The 18,282-nt window shown below is 48.5% G+C and overlaps 1 protein-coding gene across 1 annotated transcript in view; it reads right to left on the bottom strand.

The window, feature by feature from the left end:
* The window catches only part of MGAT4D (MGAT4 family member D), a 393,296-nt gene that overhangs the window by 12,312 nt on the left and 362,702 nt on the right, over positions 1-18,282 (bottom strand). Inside the window, exon 16 of the mRNA XM_030192245.1 lies at positions 5,641-5,753. Coding sequence (XP_030048105.1) covers positions 5,641-5,753 — 113 coding nt within the window. The remainder of the gene's footprint in view (positions 1-5,640; positions 5,754-18,282) is intronic.

Genomic DNA, 18,282 nt, shown 5'->3' with positions numbered 1-18,282 from the left:
GTACTCACCCAGGGCGGGACATTGAAATCCCTGACCTCAACACTGAAGCTCCAAACCGGGCCTCCGCCCGTGCAGCCACAGTCAAACGGTAATGCTTGGAGAATGTATGAGCCGAAGCCCAAGTTGCCGCCTTGCATATCTCTTCCAAGGAGACGGATCCGGCCTCTGCCATCGAGGCCGCCTGAGCTCTCGTGGAGTGAGCCTTCAGCTGGATAGGCGGCACCTTCCCCGCGGCCACATAAGCCGTTGCAATGGCATCCTTGACCCATCTTGCCACTGTAGGCTTAGCAGCCTGCAGACCCTTACGAGGACCTGCAAACAGGACAAACAGATGATCCGATTTCCGGAAATCATTGGTCACTTCCAAGTATCTGATGATGACTCGTCTCACATCCAGATATTTAAGAGCAGAGTACTCCTCTGGGTAGTCCTCCCTACGAAAGGAAGGGAGACAGAGCTGCTGATTCACATGGAAGCGAGAAACAATCTTGGGCAAGAAGGAAGGCACTGTGCGAATAGTCACTCCTGCCTCAGTGAACTGCAGAAAAGGCTCTCGACATGAGAGCGCCTGGAGCTCGGAAACTCTTCTGGCTGAAGTGATAGCCACCAAAAAGACTGCTTTCAACGTCAGGTCTTTCAGAGATGCCCTCGACAAGGGTTCAAAAGGCGGCTTCTGCAATGCTCTTAGTACCAGGTTGAGATTCCACGCAGGCACCACTGAGTGCAGAGGAGGGCGCAGGTGATTAACTCCCTTGAGAAAGCGCACCACATCTGGCTGCGAAGCCAGGGAAGCACCCTTCAGGCGGCCCCTGAAGCAAGCCAGAGCCGCTACCTGGACTTTAAGGGAACTGAGCGAAAGGCCTTTCTCCAGACCTTCTTGCAGGAACGCCAACACTGAAGAAATTGGAGCAGTGAAGGGAGAAAGTGAGCCTGCTTCACACCACGCTGCAAAGATACGCCAAACCCTGGCGTAAGCAGTAGAAGTAGAGCGCTTCCTCGCTCTCAGCATAGTGGCGATGACCTTGTCTGAGAAGCCCTTCTTCCTCAGACGCTGCCGCTCAATAGCCAGGCCGTAAGACCAAAGGGGGAGGGATCCTCCATCACCACGGGACCCTGATGTAACAGGCCCTGCTCCACTGGCAGCTGCAGAGGATCGTCGACTGAGAGCCTGATCAAGTCCGCATACCAGGGACGCCTGGGCCAATCCGGACCCACCAGGATTACCCTGCCGGGATGCTTTGCCACCCGGTCTAGCACCCTGCCCAACATGGGCCAGGGCGGGAACACATAGAGAAGCTCTTGTGTCGGCCACTGTTGGAGAAGAGCATCTACTCCCAGGGATCGAGGGTCCTGTCCTGTGCTGAAAAAGCGCGGCACTTGGCAATTGGCCGATGACGCCATCAGATCTAGGCTCGGCTGGCCCCAGCGCTTCGTGATGTCCAAGAACGCCTGAGCAGATAGCTGCCACTCTCCGGGCTCCAAGGTATGGCGACTGAGAAAGTCCGCCTTGACATTCATGACTCCGGCAATGTGGGCCGCTGAAAGCTGCTCCAGGTTCGCTTCCGCCCACTGGCAAAGATTCATAGCCTCCTTGGCTAGAGGGGCGCTCTTGGTACCTCCCTGGCGGTTGACATAGGCCACAGCCGTGGCATTGTCCGACAGGACCCGTACAGGCTTCAACACCAGTACCGGGATGAACTCCAAAAGCGCCAACCGAATGGCTCTGAGTTCCAGGAGGTTGATAGACCACTTTGCCTCTGCAGGAGACCAGAGCCCCTGCGCTGTCCTTCCCAAGCAGTGGGCTCCCCAGCCCGACAACGAGGCGTCCGTCGTGACGACAATCCACTCTGGGGTCACCAGAGACATTCCCGCAGACAACTTGTCTGTCTGCATCCACCAGCTCAGCGCCTTGCGCACTGCTGGGTCCAAGGGAAGGCACACAGCATAATCCTCCGACATCGGAGTCCAGCGCTGCAGCAAAGAGTGTTGAAGTGGTCTCATATGAGCCCTGGCCCAGGGCACAACTTCCATCGTGGCCGTCATAGAGCCCAACAGCTGCACATAGTCCCAAGCCCGAAGGGGAGAGGCTACTAGGAACTGGTCCACCTGAGCCTGAAGTTTGACAATCTGATTGTCTGGCAGGAACACTCTGCCCACTTGGGTGTCGAATCGAACTCCCAGGTACTCCAGGGACTGAGTCGGGCGCAGCTGGCTTTTCTCCCAGTTGATGATCCATCCCAGGGAGCTCAAAAGAGCAACTACCCGGTCCACAGCTTTGCCGCACTCTGCATAAGAGGGGGCTCGGATCAACCAGTCGTCCAGATAAGGATGGACTTGTACCCCTTCCTTTCGTAGGAAGGCCGCGATGACCACCATTACTTTGGAAAAGGTCCGCGGAGCAGTAGCCAACCCGAAAGGGAGGGCTCTGAACTGGAAGTGTCGTCCCAGGACTGCAAAACGCAGAAAGCGGTGATGAGGAGGCCAGATGGGAATATGCAGGTACGCTTCCTTGATGTCCAAGGATGCCAGGAACTCTCCTGCCTTCACTGCCGCTATAACAGAGCGGAGAGTCTCCATGCGAAAGTGCCGCACTTTCAAGGCCCGATTGACCCCTTTGAGGTCGAGGATAGGCCGGACAGAACCTCCTTTCTTTGGTACCACAAAGTAAATGGAGTAACGTCCCTTGCCAAGCTGACTTTCTGGCACCGGAACGACCGCGCCCAGGCGGATCAGATTGTCCAAGGTCTGCTGCACTGCCACAGCTTTGACCGGAGACTTGCAGGGAGAGAGTACAAACCCGTCTTTTAAGGGTCGGCAGAACTCTAGTTTGTAGCCGTCTCTGATGACTTCCAGCACCCACGCGTCTGAAGTTATTGTGGTCCACTCGCCCAGAAACGAGGACAGCCGTCCTCCAATCTGCACTGGGGCGTGGACCAAGACCCCGTCATTGGGTACGAGACCCTGGGGGAGGACCGGAGGGAGCACCTCCGGGACGGCGGTCTCTGCAAAAGGAATGCTGCTTGGGGGAGAAATTCCTCTTGAAGGAAGAGGGGGCAGAGGAACCCGACTTGCCCGGGCGGTACCGACGGGCTTCCTGCAACCGTCCTCTGGAGGTACCGGGACGAGTACTAGCCCGAGCCCTGACCTCTGGTAATTTCTTGCCCTTAGACGTGCCGAAATCGGTCACGATTTTGTCCAGCTCGACCCCAAAGAGCAGCTTGCCTTTAAAAGGCAACCTAGCCAGGCGGGATTTAGAGGCGTGGTCAGCAGACCAATGTTTCAGCCAAAGCCACCGCCGCGCAGAGATTGTCTGAGCCATGCCTTTAGCTGAGGCCCTCAGGACATCATACAGCAAGTCTGCCAAATAGGCTAAGCCCGATTCCAGGGCCGGCCAATCAGCCCTCAAGGAATGATCCGAGGGGGAAGCCCGCTGCACCATAGTCAGGCACGCCCTGGCCACATAGGAGCCGCAAACTGAGGCCTGCAAACTTAAAGCAGCCGCTTCAAAGGACGACCTTAAGGCCGCCTCCAATCTTCTGTCTTGGGCGTCCTTTAGGGCCGTGCCACCTTCCACCGGCAACGCCGTTTTCTTAGTCACCGCAGTGATTAAAGAATCCACGGTAGGCCACAGATAGGCCTCACGTTCACTCACAGCCAAAGGATAGAGGCGGGACATAGCCCTAGCCACTTTAAGGCTCGCTTCTGGGACATCCCATTGAGCCGAAATTAAGGTGTGCATGGCATCATGCAAGTGGAAGGTTCTAGGCGGGCGCTTCGTCCCCAGCATAATGGCAGAGCCAACAGGGGCTGAGGGAGAGACGTCCTCCGGAGAGGAAATCTTCAAAGTGTCCATGGCCTGTAACAACAGGTTGGGCAAATCCTCTGGGCTAAAAAGCCGCGCTGCAGAGGGGTCATCCGCTCCATCCGAGCGGGGATCCGTCTCCTCCAAGGAATCCGCAAAGGACCGTTGGGAGACCTCAGACACGCTGCCCTCATCTACATCGGAGGACACAAATTCCTCCAAGGCCTGGGAATCAACCCGAGGGCGTTTACCTCTGGGAACCTCAACCTCTTTACCAGACGAGGGAGCAGGGGCAGCGTTGTGCATGAGGAAGGCCTGATGCAGCAGCAAAACAAACTCGGGGGAGAAACCCCCCAGACTGTGCACTTCCGCAGCCTGGGCAACAGCCCTAGACGCACTCTCAACCGGCGCTCGCAATAGCGGGGGAGAGACATGCTGCGCATCCAAAATGGCGTCCGGCGCGAAACTCCGCGAAGGAGCCGCGCGGGAAGAACGGCTCTTAACTTTAGCCGCTTCTGTGCCGTCGCCCAAATTAAGGGCGTTCATGGCATTAATGTCTCCAACCTCAAGGGCGGCCCAAGAAGAAGCCGTCCGAGCCGCGTGGCCGGCCAAGATGGCGGAGGCGAGGAGCGGGGGATGGGCGTTTATGGCGGGAAAAACCGCCACGCCGGAGGAAGGACCGGGACATTCATCGGTCACGAAACTGTCACCCAACAAGGGCGAATCAGGCTTTAAGACCCCCGCATCCCCTCTAGAAGCGCTCAAGCGACCCGGGGAGCGACCCTTTGCGCCCTCGCCCTCCGACGCCATATGCCACGAGGAGAAGAATCGGGGAACCCCCTGCCCGCTATAAAAAGGTAAAAATTACCTGCTGTCCGCTCCGAGTTGTAACGACCTGGTGTCCCAGTGAGTAGCTGCAATAGACGCTTAAATAAACGTCGAAATAAACGTCGAAATAAACGCCTTTAAGGACGTTCAAAATTTTTTTTTTTTTTTTTTTTAACGGAGCCAGCGGGAGGGGGGAGAAAAGGAGGGACCTGGCACCACCAGGTTTGCACTTGCTCAAAAGAGCCCTCAACCCCAGGCACTCAACAAAACCTAAAAATTAGGCTTGGAGGCCTAGCCAGAGCTGCTGCTGTGTGTGACCACCACCTGCTGAGATAGAGAACATACTGAGGAGTTTCCGGCAGCACATGACCACATATAGGGAGGCAAAAGTTTGCTCTCTATCTCCACCTGCTGGTAGATGGACACAACCCACCAGTCTATGGATTGATCAGCTTGATGATATGGAATTTATTATTCAGTTGAATATGAATACTGAAAAATATTATTTGGCTGAATACAAATACCGAATATGGCACTGAGCTTTCACGTAACAAATGATAAAAGAAGCAAAGTGAAATCAGAGATCAAGTGTTTATTTCAGTAGGATTTAGCACAGTAGATCTCTGGATTATTTGTGTTCGAATTTAAATCACTAGTCAGCCGAAATGAATAATGTATTTGGGGTACTATTTGGAGCAGAATCGCATACAAATATTTGGTACAACCCTACTACATATATACAAGGTAGTAAAGCAGTTGGTAAAAAAAAAAAAAACATACCACAAATATTCCCAAAACATTCAGGCTGAACAATGTACAAAGAGGCATTTAAAAAAACTCCACAAACAGCCCCTTATTAAAACCTCTAATATTTTAAGTTTTAGTTTTATAATGTAATAAATTCCCCACCTCTTAATAAAGCTAGCCCTCCTATCCAACTCCCCAACCCTGTGAGACCTTCATATAACCCACAAACACAAGTGTATTTAACACATGATTTTTATACTTACCTCACTCAGCAATGCCCACACCTGGGATTCAGAAATAATAGACAAACGAATAGCCAGTATTTTTCCTAATGAGGGGGGAATTATCCCTTCTGCAACTCCGTTCACAAACATACCTGGCGGCAAAAAAAATAATCAAATCACTGTAGGTTTACAAACATGGTACCATATGTAGCAAGTGGAAAAGTAACCAAGCGCTTTCTTTCTTTTTTTGATACACCACTTTTAAACATTGTCACACCAATTTGCAAAAAAACCCTCAAATCATACACACAAATAATTACAACAGCAGGCTGAGAACTATAAGAAAAACAACCTAATTCCAAATAAAGTCTTCATATTTGCACCTGTGGCTCACTTTCCATTCTCAGCTGCCCCCACTTTTTTATTTTGCACATCTTGCAGAGGTCTTTCTTTTCTATTAGTTCTGCTGAAAACTAGGAAGGCCAGGTTTCAAATCCCACTGCTAATCTTAGTGATCTTAGGCATTGCCTCAGGTACAAACAGGTTGTAAGTCCTTACCCAGAGAGATATCTTCTTTCAGAATTCATAACTGTGCTGCCTAGATAAGATTTTATATAGTGGTAAATGGTCATGGTAAATCTGTTTTCTATCCCGCTATTACCTTGCAGGAGGGTTACAATTTTTCAAGAAGCTAGTTTCATTTAACTGAGAAGAAGGGGCATAATAATAAATTCAATAATTAAGAAAAAAATAATGAGATCAGTAATTAGAAAGAGATATATATTTCTGAAACAAAAGGGTTTTCAAATTTTTCCTAAAAAGAATATAGTACTGAGAAGATTTAAATATAGGTGAAATCATAGTCCATAATCTTGCTGCTTGAAATGCTAACCCTAATTCAAAGAGATGTAATCTCTTTTTACCTTTTGATGATGGAAAAGAATAACCTACAGTACCAGTACGTCTTGTTCTCAAAACATAGATGAGCATAAAGTGTGGATATAGTCTGGTGCCAACCCATGTAGACGTTTAAAGAGAAAACACGCCAATTTGAAATAGATTCTAACCTCAATAGTCATAGTCATAGTAGAGGCAACCAGTGTAATGATAAATAGCTGGCAGTGATCCTATCAAACTTGGACAATCCGAAAATCATTCAAACTGCTGTATTCTGTATCGTTTGCAGTCTCCTCACCAAACTTCTATTACATCCTAAATATACCAGATTACAATACTCCAATTGAGAAACTAAAAGAGACTGAACCAGTTTTCTAAAATGGTTTTCTTCAAAACAACTTTGCACGCATCGCAATTTTTTCATCAGGAAAAAACATTTCTTTGCTAACGAAAAGACATATTTTTCCATGGTTAAAGCACTATCAATAAACACTCCTAACAATTTAATGACTGTAGACAATTTAAAGGTAACTTGGTTAATAGTGATAGATTTTGGAATATTCTCTGGATGCATGTCAAAACAGATAAAATTTGTTTTCTCAGTGTTCAATTTTAACTTATGATCAAACATCCAATTATTTGTTAATGATGATATGCATTGTTGAATTAGAATAGAATCTATTACAGAGATGGAGTAAAATGTTATCAAGACTGAAATGTCGTCTGCATAAATATAGTGAATGAATTTCTTGTTATGTAACAAGAAGTCTAAAGATTGTAAAAAAAAAAAAAAAAAAAAAACACAAAAGCAGCGAAGACAGTGGAAAGCCTTGAGGGACTCCACAATTATTGCTCCTGAAAGAAGATAAACCATCCTTTGTTTTGACTGTATAAGAGCTGAGAAGGAGCCAGCTGTCTTGGTCCATGCGTGCACCAACAACACAGGAAAATGTAGGATGGAGGATCTGATAGTCAAATTTAGGATCTTAGGTAGGAAGTTAAAATCAAGATCCTCTAGGGTAGCATTTTCAGAAATACTCTCCGTTCCATGTGCAGGACCCAAGAAGCAGGCACTCTCAATATGTAGTTCAGATAAAGGTGCAGGGATGAGGGATTTAGATTTGTCAGGAACTGGGCAACATTCTGGGGAAAGGGGAGCATATTTTGAAAGGATAGTCTCCACCTTAATTGACACTTAACTAGGCTGCTGGTGCTAATATTTAAAAAGGAGATAGAGCAGCTTTTAAACTAGAATGGGGGAGAGGAAGAGTCAATAGTCATTCAAGATTGCATGGTTCGGAGTGAGGTGTATATCTACTTATTACACTAGGAGGATTAAGTATCTGACAGTATGGGAAGCCTAAATGTATCTGAATATTCACTTAAGCAGCAGCAGGTGGCATATGACAATTAAAACATAAATGTTGGACCTACAATTCTTTAGAAGCTTTGGTCAAGTGGACACAATTTTAGACTTGAATGTAAACCCAGTGTGAATAGATAACGAAAAATTTTATCTTACCCGATAATTTCTTTCCTTTATTTGCAGCAGATTAATCCAGAGACAAGTGGGTTATGACCATCAACCAGTAGGTGTAGATAGAGTTCAATTCAGTGCTCTCAATCATACTGAATTAGTTGCTCCTGGGACATTCAGTATTTCTCGTAACAAAGAATAGGAACAAATATGAGAACATATCTCCTTCCTCACAGACCCTCCAAACATCCATGTAGACAGACTGTAAACAAGTAAATGAAAACAGCTCAACTAACCAAACAAATTGTAGGCACCAGTCTCTGACTGGGACACATCGACCAGCTCAGGGTGGAACTCTGGATTCATTTGTTGTTACTAAAGGAAAGAAAATTATCAGGCAAGATAAAATTTTTCATTCTTTAGTGTCAGCAGCAGATGAATCCAGAGACATGTGCAATATAGCAAAACAGTACCTAAATAGGGTGGGGAGCCGAAACCCCCACAGCCAGCACGGAGGCCCCAAACACTGCCTCCATATGAGCTGCAACATCCACCCAATAATGTTTGAAGAAAGTATACACAGAAGCCAAAGTTGCCGCTCTATAGATCTCTTCACGAGCAACAGCCGAGATTCCACTCAGGACGTCGAAGCCTCCGCGTAGAATGCATGTGAATGTCCACCAGCAGCATGACCCCGCCAGGACATAAGCAGAGGAGATAGCCGTCTTAACACAGATGGCAACAGTCGCCTTGGAAGCTACGTCACCCTTACATGGCCCCCCAAAAAAGCACAAAAAGGTGATCTGAATGACGGAAATTATTAGTTGTAGCCAAACACTGCATGAGACTGCACCGCACATCCAGCAAGTGCAAACGGGGAAGTCTTTCAGATACGCGTCTCTCTGAGATGATAGAAGAAACAAAGACTGATTCAGATGAAAAGCCAAGACCACCTTAGGAAGAAAGGATGGCACAGTATGCACTGTGACCCCTGCCTCAAAAAAACAGAGAAAAGGCTCCCTGCGAGAGCGAGCCTGGAGCTCCGAAACCCGCTGTGCTGAGACAGCGACCCACGAACACTGCTTTAAGAGTAAGATCCTTAAGCATGGCTTTCCGCAAAGGCTTGAAGGGGGCCTCCTGCAACAAATCTCGCACCAAGATTCCATGTGGGCCACTGGAGGGCACAAACAGGTTCCTCCCTTAAGAAACTGGACAATGTCTGGATGAGCAGACAAAGAGGAATTAGAAATCTGGCTGTGATAACAGGTGAGAGCCGCCACCTGCACCTGCAGAAAGCTGACCGCGAAACCCTCCTGCAAAATGTGCGACAGGGATGCCTGAAATAGAGACCACGCCTTTGCAGCACAAAAGGACTCAAAAGACTACTACTACTACTTATTTCTATAGCACTACTAGACGTATGCAGCGCTATACACTTGAACATGAAGAGACAGTCCCTGCTCGACAGAGCTTACAATCTAATTAGGACAAACAAGAGATAAGGGAATATTAAAGTGAGGATGATAAAATAAGGGTTCTGAACAAGTGAATAAGGGTTAGGAGTTAAAAGCAGCATCAAAAAGGTGGGCTTTTAGCTTAGATTTGAAGACAGCCAGAGATGGGAGCTTGACGTACCGACTCAGGAAGTCTATTCCAGGCATATGGTGCAGCAAGATAAAAAGAACGGAGTCTGGAGTTAGCGGTGGAGAAGGGTGCAGATAAGAGAGATTTACCCAGTGAACGGAGTTTCTGGGGAGGAGTGTAGGGAGAGTGGAGAGGTATTGAGGAGCCGCAGAGTGAATGCACTTATAAGTCAGTAAGAGGAGTTTGAACTGTATGCGGAAACGGATAGGAAGCCAATGAAGTGACTTGAAGAAAGGGCTACTATGAGCATAACGACACTGGCGGAATGTTAGTCGTGCAGCAGAATTTTGAACACATTGAAGAGGAGAGAGATGGCTAAGTGGGTGGCCTGTGAGAAGCAATAGTCTAAGCGAGAGGTGATAAGTGTGTGGATGAGGGTTCTGGTAGTGTGCTCAGAAAGGAAAGGGCGAATTTTGGTGATACTATAGAGAAAGAAACAACACTTCTTAGCCTGAAGGGGTCTCATGTGAGCCTGCGCCCATGGCATCACCTCCAGCATTACTGCCATTGACAACAGCACTTGCACATAGTTCCAGATCCTGGGTGATGGGGACTGCATCAAATGAGCAATCTGCAAGCTGGGCAAAAACACTTTGGCCTGCGCAGTACTGAAACACACTCCAGCATTTGAGTGGGGATGAGATGGCTCTTGGCCAAGTTGATGACCCGTCTCAGGGACTGCAAAGCCCCATAACTCTGGCTGTCACCCGCACACTCTTCTGAGGGGATGATGCTTTGATGAGCTAATCGTCTAGGAAATATGCAAATAGGCTTCGTTCATATCCAGATCCGTGAGAAATTCCCTGGCTGAACCGCTACAATCACCAGCCTCACGGTCTCCATGCGAAAATGCTGGACATTGAGACAGAGGTTGACCCCCTTGAGATCTAGCACCTGTCGTGAGGATTCCTCCTTCTTGGGAACCATGAAATAGATGGAATAGCAGCCTAATCCCCACTCCTAGAGGGGGGATGGGAATAATTGCTCCCAACTGGAGAAGCTGTAGAAGTGTGACTCGCACCGCTGTTCACTTGCAGACAATGGCGCATGGGGAGGCCAAGAAACAAATCTGTGACAGGAGAGGAAAACAATTTGTACCCATCTTGAATAAACTCCAAGACCCACTGGTCTGTAGTGATTTTGGCCTACTCCTCATAAAAGAGGGACAGCCACCCCCATATGGTGGGGAACAAGTGGGCCAAGACACCATCATTGTGAAGTGCAAGGGACAGAGGGGGTTCTGCTAGACTGACCCCTGGAATGCTTGTCTGGATGAAAAGAATGCTTCAACTAGGACTGGGGCCTCTGGGCAAAGCTCAGAGGCCCTAGTACTAGTCTCAAAAGCGAAGCTTAGACTGAAAAGGCATCCAGGAAGAATGGGACTTGTCCTCCTGCAGGCGTGACACTTGGGAGTCCCCTAAATCCTTAACCAGCTTTTCCAAGTCATCTCCAAAGAGAAGCTTGCCTCTAAACGGCAGCTTAACTTAACTGCTGCTTGGAAGCCACATCTGCTGCCCAGTGGCAACAACTGCAACAATCGGCGCGCCACTACTGCCAGGGGGACATTTGTTTAGCTGATGACCAAACCAGGTCATATAAGGCATCTGCCAAATAGGCAAGACCGGTTTCCCCTTGCAGAAACTCCGAGAGGGGGCTGTGCCCCCGTCTCCAGTAAGGCATCCGCAGCCTGCTGCACCCAGGACAAACAAGTCGGGGACACATAAGAGCTGCACACAGCTGTCCGTTGGGCAAGGGGCTAGATCTCAAAGGAAATCTCCAATGCGGACTTCCAGCTTGTAGTCCTGGACATCCTTAAGCACCACACTCCCCTCAACTGGCAACATAGTCTTCTTCATGATCATCCCTACCAAGGAATCTACCTTAGACAACGCCAAACAATCTAACCCTGACAGAGATGGGACATCACCTCGGCCGGACCCGGAGGCTAGCCTCCAGAATAGCTCACTGAGTTGAAATTAGCTCTTGCATAGTTTCATGCACTGGGAAGGCCTTTGGTGGCCTCTGGTTGCTAGCCTTCTTTGGATTAGAAGCTGCCGAAGCAGGCCCCTCTGGGGCCGAAGTATCTAATGCTTGCAAGGTTTTAGAAATCAAGGCCAGCAGCTCCTTGTTATGGAACACTCTGACTGCCGTGGGATCATCCAAGGAGAAAGAGAAACAGAGCCCAAATCTGACCCTGAGCACAAGCACTGCCTTTTGCTCCCAAAACCCGGGTGCACAGGCTGAGACCCGAAAGAGGGTCCAGAAAATCCCAGTGCATCTTCAGATCCTGGCTGCACCCTTTTTAACAAATAAGCTCTATGTAAGAGCAAAACAAACTTGGGAGAGAATGGAACATCCGCCTCCCCACTACTGGAGCCCTCAGGGGCACACCACACTCATTCTCCAAAGCTGCTGAGCACCCTGCCTCTACTGTTTGAACACCCCCAACACTGTGGTATCAAAACCACGAAGATTCAAAATGGCCAGCCTGAGGGGAAAGAGAACATGTGTCCTGAGTGCTGGAATCCATCATGCCAAAATCAAGCGCCACCGCATTCGAGGGCTCAGGGCCCAAACAGCCTCCCTGATATGCTCCCAACACTGCTCTCCACCTCCCACAGCAGGAGCAGTGCTTAACCAACCTGGCTGCCATCCTCACTGCAGATGTGAAGGGAGCCCAACACAGCAGCGAAATTAAAGGTACACTCACCCTTAACAGTGAAATGATGTCCAAGGAAGACAGTGCTGTTTCTAGGTTAAGTTATAGCCAAGTCTCCCAAAGAAAGTCCACCAGCAGCAAAAGTGCAATTGCCCATCAGACAGAAAGAAATCCTCTGTCTCATTGGGGGGGGGGGTGGAGGCAGAAGCAGTGTGGATGGAGAAAGAGGCAAATGGCTAGAGAGGAGAATGGGGCGAGGAGGGACCTGGTGTCACCAGGTGTACCCCTAAAGCTGGCGCTGCTCAGCCGAGCACCCCCAAGCTACACTGAACCAGATAACCAGAACAGGAGCTGCAGTCAGACGAACCCGGGAGTTGGGAGAAAACCGTCCATCCGCCTGCTGGAGATAGAGAATACTGAATGTCCCAGAAGCAACCCATCCAATAAGACAGAGTTCAATTCAGTGCTCCATACCTCCACCTGATGGTCACAACCCACATGTCTCTGGATTCATCTGCTGCTGACGCTAAGTCAGTGGTTCCCAAACTTTTTCAGTTCATGGCACCCTTCGTGTCCGAGCAAGTTTTCATGCCCCCCCCCCCCCCCCCCCCCCCCGACCACACTGGTCTCCCCTCCCTCAGCCACACAGGTCTCCATCTTTTCTCTGCACAAATATAACAGTGCCAGGGTTTCCCTATAACCAGCCCCTCGGTAGAACGAGAGGACATGATATGAGAGTGAAGGGGGGCAGACTCAAGAAAAATGTCAGAAAGTATTTTTTCACGGAGAGAGTGGTAGATACTTGGAATGCCCTCCCGCGGGAGGTGGTGGAGTTGAAAACGGTAGCGGAATTCAAGCATGTGTGGGATAAACATAAAGGAATCCTGTGCAGAAGGAATGGATCCTCAGAAGCTTAGCCGAGATTGGGAGGCGTGGCTGGTGTTTGGGTGGCGGGGCTAGTTCTGGGCAAGACTTCTACGGTTTGTGTCCTGAAAATGGGGCTAGTTCTGGGCAAGACTTCTACGGTCTGTGTCCTGAAAATGGCAGATACAAATCAAGGTAAGGTATACACAAGAAGTAACACATATGAGTTTATCTTGTTGGGCAGACTAGATGGACCGTGCAGGTCTTTTTCTGCCGTCGTCTACTATGTTACTATCCTGCTTATAATCTAACGAGAAAAACGCCCAAGTTCCGACCTAAATCGGGGATTTTTTTTTTGTTACATTTGTACCCCGCGCTTTCCCACTCATGGCAGGCTCGATGCGGCGGGCAATGGAGGGTTAAGTGACTTACCCATAGTCAAGGAGCTGCCTGTGCCGGGAATCGAACTCAGTTGCTCAGTTCCCCAGGACCAAAGTCCACCACCCTAACCACTAGGCCACTTATCTCACAAAAATGAATAACGCGGTATAATCGAAAGCCGAACTTGGACGTTTTCAACTGCACTCCATCGCGGAAGCGTACAAAGTTGACGGGGGCGTGTCGGAGGTGTGGTGAAGGCGGGACTGGGGCATGGTTATCACCCGAACAGAGATGGGCGCCTTTCGCCGATAATGGGAAAAAAGTATGCGTTTGTAGCTAGAATTTAGGGCACTTTTCCTGGACCCTGTTTTTTCACGAATAAGGCCCCAAAAAGTGCCCTAAATGACCAGATTACCCCCAGAGGGAATCGGGGATAACCCCCCCTGACTCCCCCAGTGGTCACTAACCCCCTCCCACCACAAAAAAATGATGTTTCACAACTTTTTATTTTCACCCTCAAATGTCATACCCACCTCCCTGGCAGCAGTATGCAGGTCCCTGGAGCAGTTGTTAGGGGGTGCAGTGGACTTCAGGCAGGTGGACCCAGGCCCATCCCCCCCCTACCTGTTACAATTGTGCTGCTTAATGCATAGTCGTCCAACCCCCCCCCCCCAAACCCACTGTACCCACATGTAGGTGCCCCCCTTCACCCCTTAGGGCTATAGTAATGGTGTAGACTTGTGGGCAGTGGGTTTTGAGGGGGATTTGGGGGGCTCAACACACAAGGGAAGGGTGCTATGCACCTGGGAGCTCTTTTACCTTTTTGTTTTTGTTTTTGTAAAAGTGCCCCCTAGGGTGCCCGGTTGGTGTCCTGGCATGTGAGGGGGACCAGTGCACTACGAATCCTGGCCCCTCCCACGAACAAATGCCTTGGATTTATTCATTTTTGAGCTGGGCGCTTTCATTTTCCATTATCGCTGAAAAACAAAAAAGCCCAGCTCACAAATTGTCGAATACAACATGGACGTCTATTTTTTTTCGAAAATACGGTTCGGTCCGCCCCTTCACAGACCCGTTCTCGGAGATAAACGCCCATGGAGATAGACGTTTTCGTTCGATTATGCCCCTCTACGATTACAGTTTATAACAAATTACTATTCTACCTATGAAAATTTATTCCATTATTATACTTCCTCTTTGTACATCTGTATGCTGCACAAGCTAGCATGTTTAAAAATATAAGTGAGATTAAATAAAAAATGCTACCAACAATAAAGAATGACAACTCGAAGGCAGCAGCTCATAGGTCTGCATTTTTTCAAGCCCTGATGTTGGCGGCAGACTTAGATGTTGTTGCAATCATGGAGACGAGGCTTAATGGTTCCCATGAATGGGATGCAAACATACCAGGCTATAATCTATTTAGGAAGGATAAAGAGGGTCGTAAAGGTGGAGGAGTAGCTCTATATGTGAGAAATGATATCACGGCGACCGAAATGACAGGGACCTGGGGAAAGGAAGAAGCGATATGGATCACCTTAAAAAGAGATGATAGAACCTCTGTACACGTGGGTGTTGTCTACAGACCTCCGACACAATTGGAGGAATTAGATAAAGACCTGATCGCAGATATTCAAAGGTTGGGAAACAAGAGAGAGGTGCTGTTGCTGGGAGATTTCAATCTGCCGGATGTAGATTGGAAGGTTCCATCTGCGGAATCGGAAAGAAGTAGAGAGATTGTGGATGCTTTCCAAAGTGTTTTGCTCAGAAAAATGGTGACGGAACCCACGGGGGAGGGACGCTGGATCTGGTGCTCACAAATGGGGATAGCGTGTCAAATATCCGAGTGGGAGCCCACCTGGGCAGCAGTGACCATCAAACGGTTTGGTTTGATATAACAGCTAAAGTGGAGAGCGGCCACTCAAAACTCAAAGTCCTGGACTTCAAGCGTGCTGACTTTAGTAAAATGGGGGAATACCTGAGGAAGGAGCTGATGGGATGGGAGGAAATACGAGAAGTGGAAGGACAGTGGTCCAGGCTGAAAGAAGCTATAAATAGGGCCACGAACCGTTATGTAAGGAAAGTAAATAAAAGCAAGAGAAAAAGGAAACCGATATGGTTCTCCAAGCAAGTGGCTGAGAAAATAAAGGCTAAAGAGTTGGTGTTCCAGAAATACAAAAAAACTCAAGAAAAGGAACACGAGGAGGAATACCGGATGAAACTGAAAGAAGCCGAGAGAGAGATATGTCTGGCGAAAGCGCAAGCGGAAGAACAAATGGCTAGAAATGTAAGAAGGGGTGGCAAAACTTTTTTCAGGTATATTAGTGAAAGGAGAATGACTAAAAAGGGAATTGTGAGACTAAAAGATACTGCGAACCGCTATGTGGATAATGATGAAGAAAAAGCAAATTTGCTAAATAGATTCTTCTGTTCTGTTTTCACAGAAGAAAATCCTGGAGAAGGACCGCGATGGACTGGAAAAAGTACAAATGAGATTGAAGTGGATAGAGCACCGTTCATGGTAGAGAGTGTGTATGAACAACTTGAAAAGCTAAAGGTGGACAAAGCCATGGGACCAGATGGGATCCACCCCAGGATATTGAGGGAGCTCAGACAGGTTCTGGCGGGTCCTCGTAAAGATTTGTTTAATATATCCTTGCAGACAGGAGAGGTTCTGAGGGATTGGAGAACGGCGGATGTGGTCCCTCTTCACAAAAGTGGTGATAGGGAAGAAGCTGGAAACTACAGGCTGGTAAGCCTCACTTCGGTTATTGGAAAAGTAACGGAAGCGATGCTGAAGGAAAGGATAGTGAATTTTCTGGAAGCCAATAAGTTGCAAGATCCGAGACAACATGGTTTTACCAGAGGGAAATTGTGCCAAACGAATCTCATTGAATTCTTTGATTGGGTGACAGGAGAATTGAATAAGGGACAAGCTATGGACGTAATCCACTTAGATTTCAGCAAAGCTTTTGACACGGTTCCCCACAGAAGGCTCTTAAATAAACTGGATGGGCTGAAGATAGGACCCAAAGTGGTGAACTGGATTAGGAACTGGTTGACGGACAGACGCCAGAGGGTGGTGGTGAATGGAATTTGCTCGGAGGAGGGAAAGGTGAGTAGTGGAGTGCCTCAAGGATCGGTGCTGGGGCTGATTCTGTTCAATATATTTGAGAGTGACATTGCCGAAGGGTTAGAAGGTAAAGTTTGCCTATTTGCAGATGATACTAAGATCTGTAACAGAGTGGACACCCCGGAGGGAGTGGAAAACATGGAAAAGGACCTACGGAAGCTAGAAGAATGGTCTAAGGTTTGGCAATTAAAATTCAATGCGAAGAAATGCAAAGTGATGCACTTAGGAAGTAGAAATCCACGGGAGACGTATGTGTTAGGCGGGGAGAGTCTGATAAGTACGGATGGGGAGAGGGATCTTGGGGTGATAGTATCTGAGGATTTGAAGGCGACGAAACAGTGTGACAAGGCAGTGGCCGTAGCTAGAAGGTTGTTAGGCTGTGTAGAGAGAAGTGTGACCAGCAGAAGAAAGGGGGTGTTGATGCCCCTGTATAAATCATTGGTGAGGCCCCACCTAGAGTATTGTGTTCAGTTTTGGAGGCCGTATCTTGCTAAGAATGTAAAAAAAATTGAAGCGGTGCAAAGAAAAGCTACGAGAATGGTATGGGATTTGCGTTACAAGACGTATGAGGAGAGACTTGCTGACCTGAACTTGTATACTCTGGAGGAAAGGAGAAACTGGGGTGATTTGATACAGACGTTCAAATATTTGAAAGGTATTAATCCGCAAACGAACCTTTTCCGGAGATGTGAAGGCGGTAGAACGAGAGGACGTGAAATGAGATTGAAGGGGTCAGACTCAAGAAAAATGTCAGGAAGTATTTTTTCACAGAGAGTGTAGTGGATGCTTCGAATGCCCTCCAGCGGGAGGTGGTGGAATGAAAACGGTAACGGAATTCAAACATGCGTGGGATAAACATAAAGGAATCCTGTTCAGAAGGAATGGATCCTAAGGAGCTTAGCCGAGATTGGGTGGCAGAGCTAGTGGCGGGAGGCGGGGATGGTGCTGGGCAGACTTATACAGTCTATGCCAGAGCCGGTGGTGGGAGGCGGGGATGGTGCTGGGCAGACTTATATGGTCTGTGCCAGAGCCGGTGGTGGGAGGCGGGACTGGTGGTTGGAAGGCAGGGATAGTGCTGGGCAGACTTATACGGTCTGTGCCAGAACCGGTGGTGGGAGGCGGGGCTGGTGGTTGGGAGGCGGGGATAGTGCTGGGCAGACTTATACTGTCTGTGCCCTGAAAAGGACAGGTACAAATCAAGGTAAGTAAAAAGTAGCACATATGAGTTTATCTTGTTGGGCAGACTGGAAGGACCGTGCAGGCCTTTTTCTGCCGTCATCTACTATGTTACTATGACTTCATCCGGTTTCCTGTTTCATTAGGCACACATTGAGATGTATTTTCAAAGCAAGACTAAGCCACCTTAGAAGTCACCTCTGCGAGTCCTGTACACCCTCCTGCTCCCTGTCCCCCAGTGGCTGCGACAAAAAAAAAAAAAAAAGGAATGGGGCTGTAGCAGCCTTCAGGCATGCGCTGACGGCTCTGCTGGTCCTCTGCCCCCTGCTGACGTCAACTTCCAGTTTCGGGGGCAGAGGACCAGCAGAACTGACAGCACAAGCTTGAATGCTGCTACAGCTCTACGCTTGCTTTTTTTTTCTGCATTTGATTTTCTGCTACTGCTGTCTT

Source organism: Microcaecilia unicolor, chromosome 2 (assembly GCF_901765095.1).
Source record: "Microcaecilia unicolor chromosome 2, aMicUni1.1, whole genome shotgun sequence".
NCBI lineage: Eukaryota > Metazoa > Chordata > Amphibia > Gymnophiona > Siphonopidae > Microcaecilia > Microcaecilia unicolor.
This window is presented reverse-complemented; position numbering and strand designations above follow the sequence as displayed.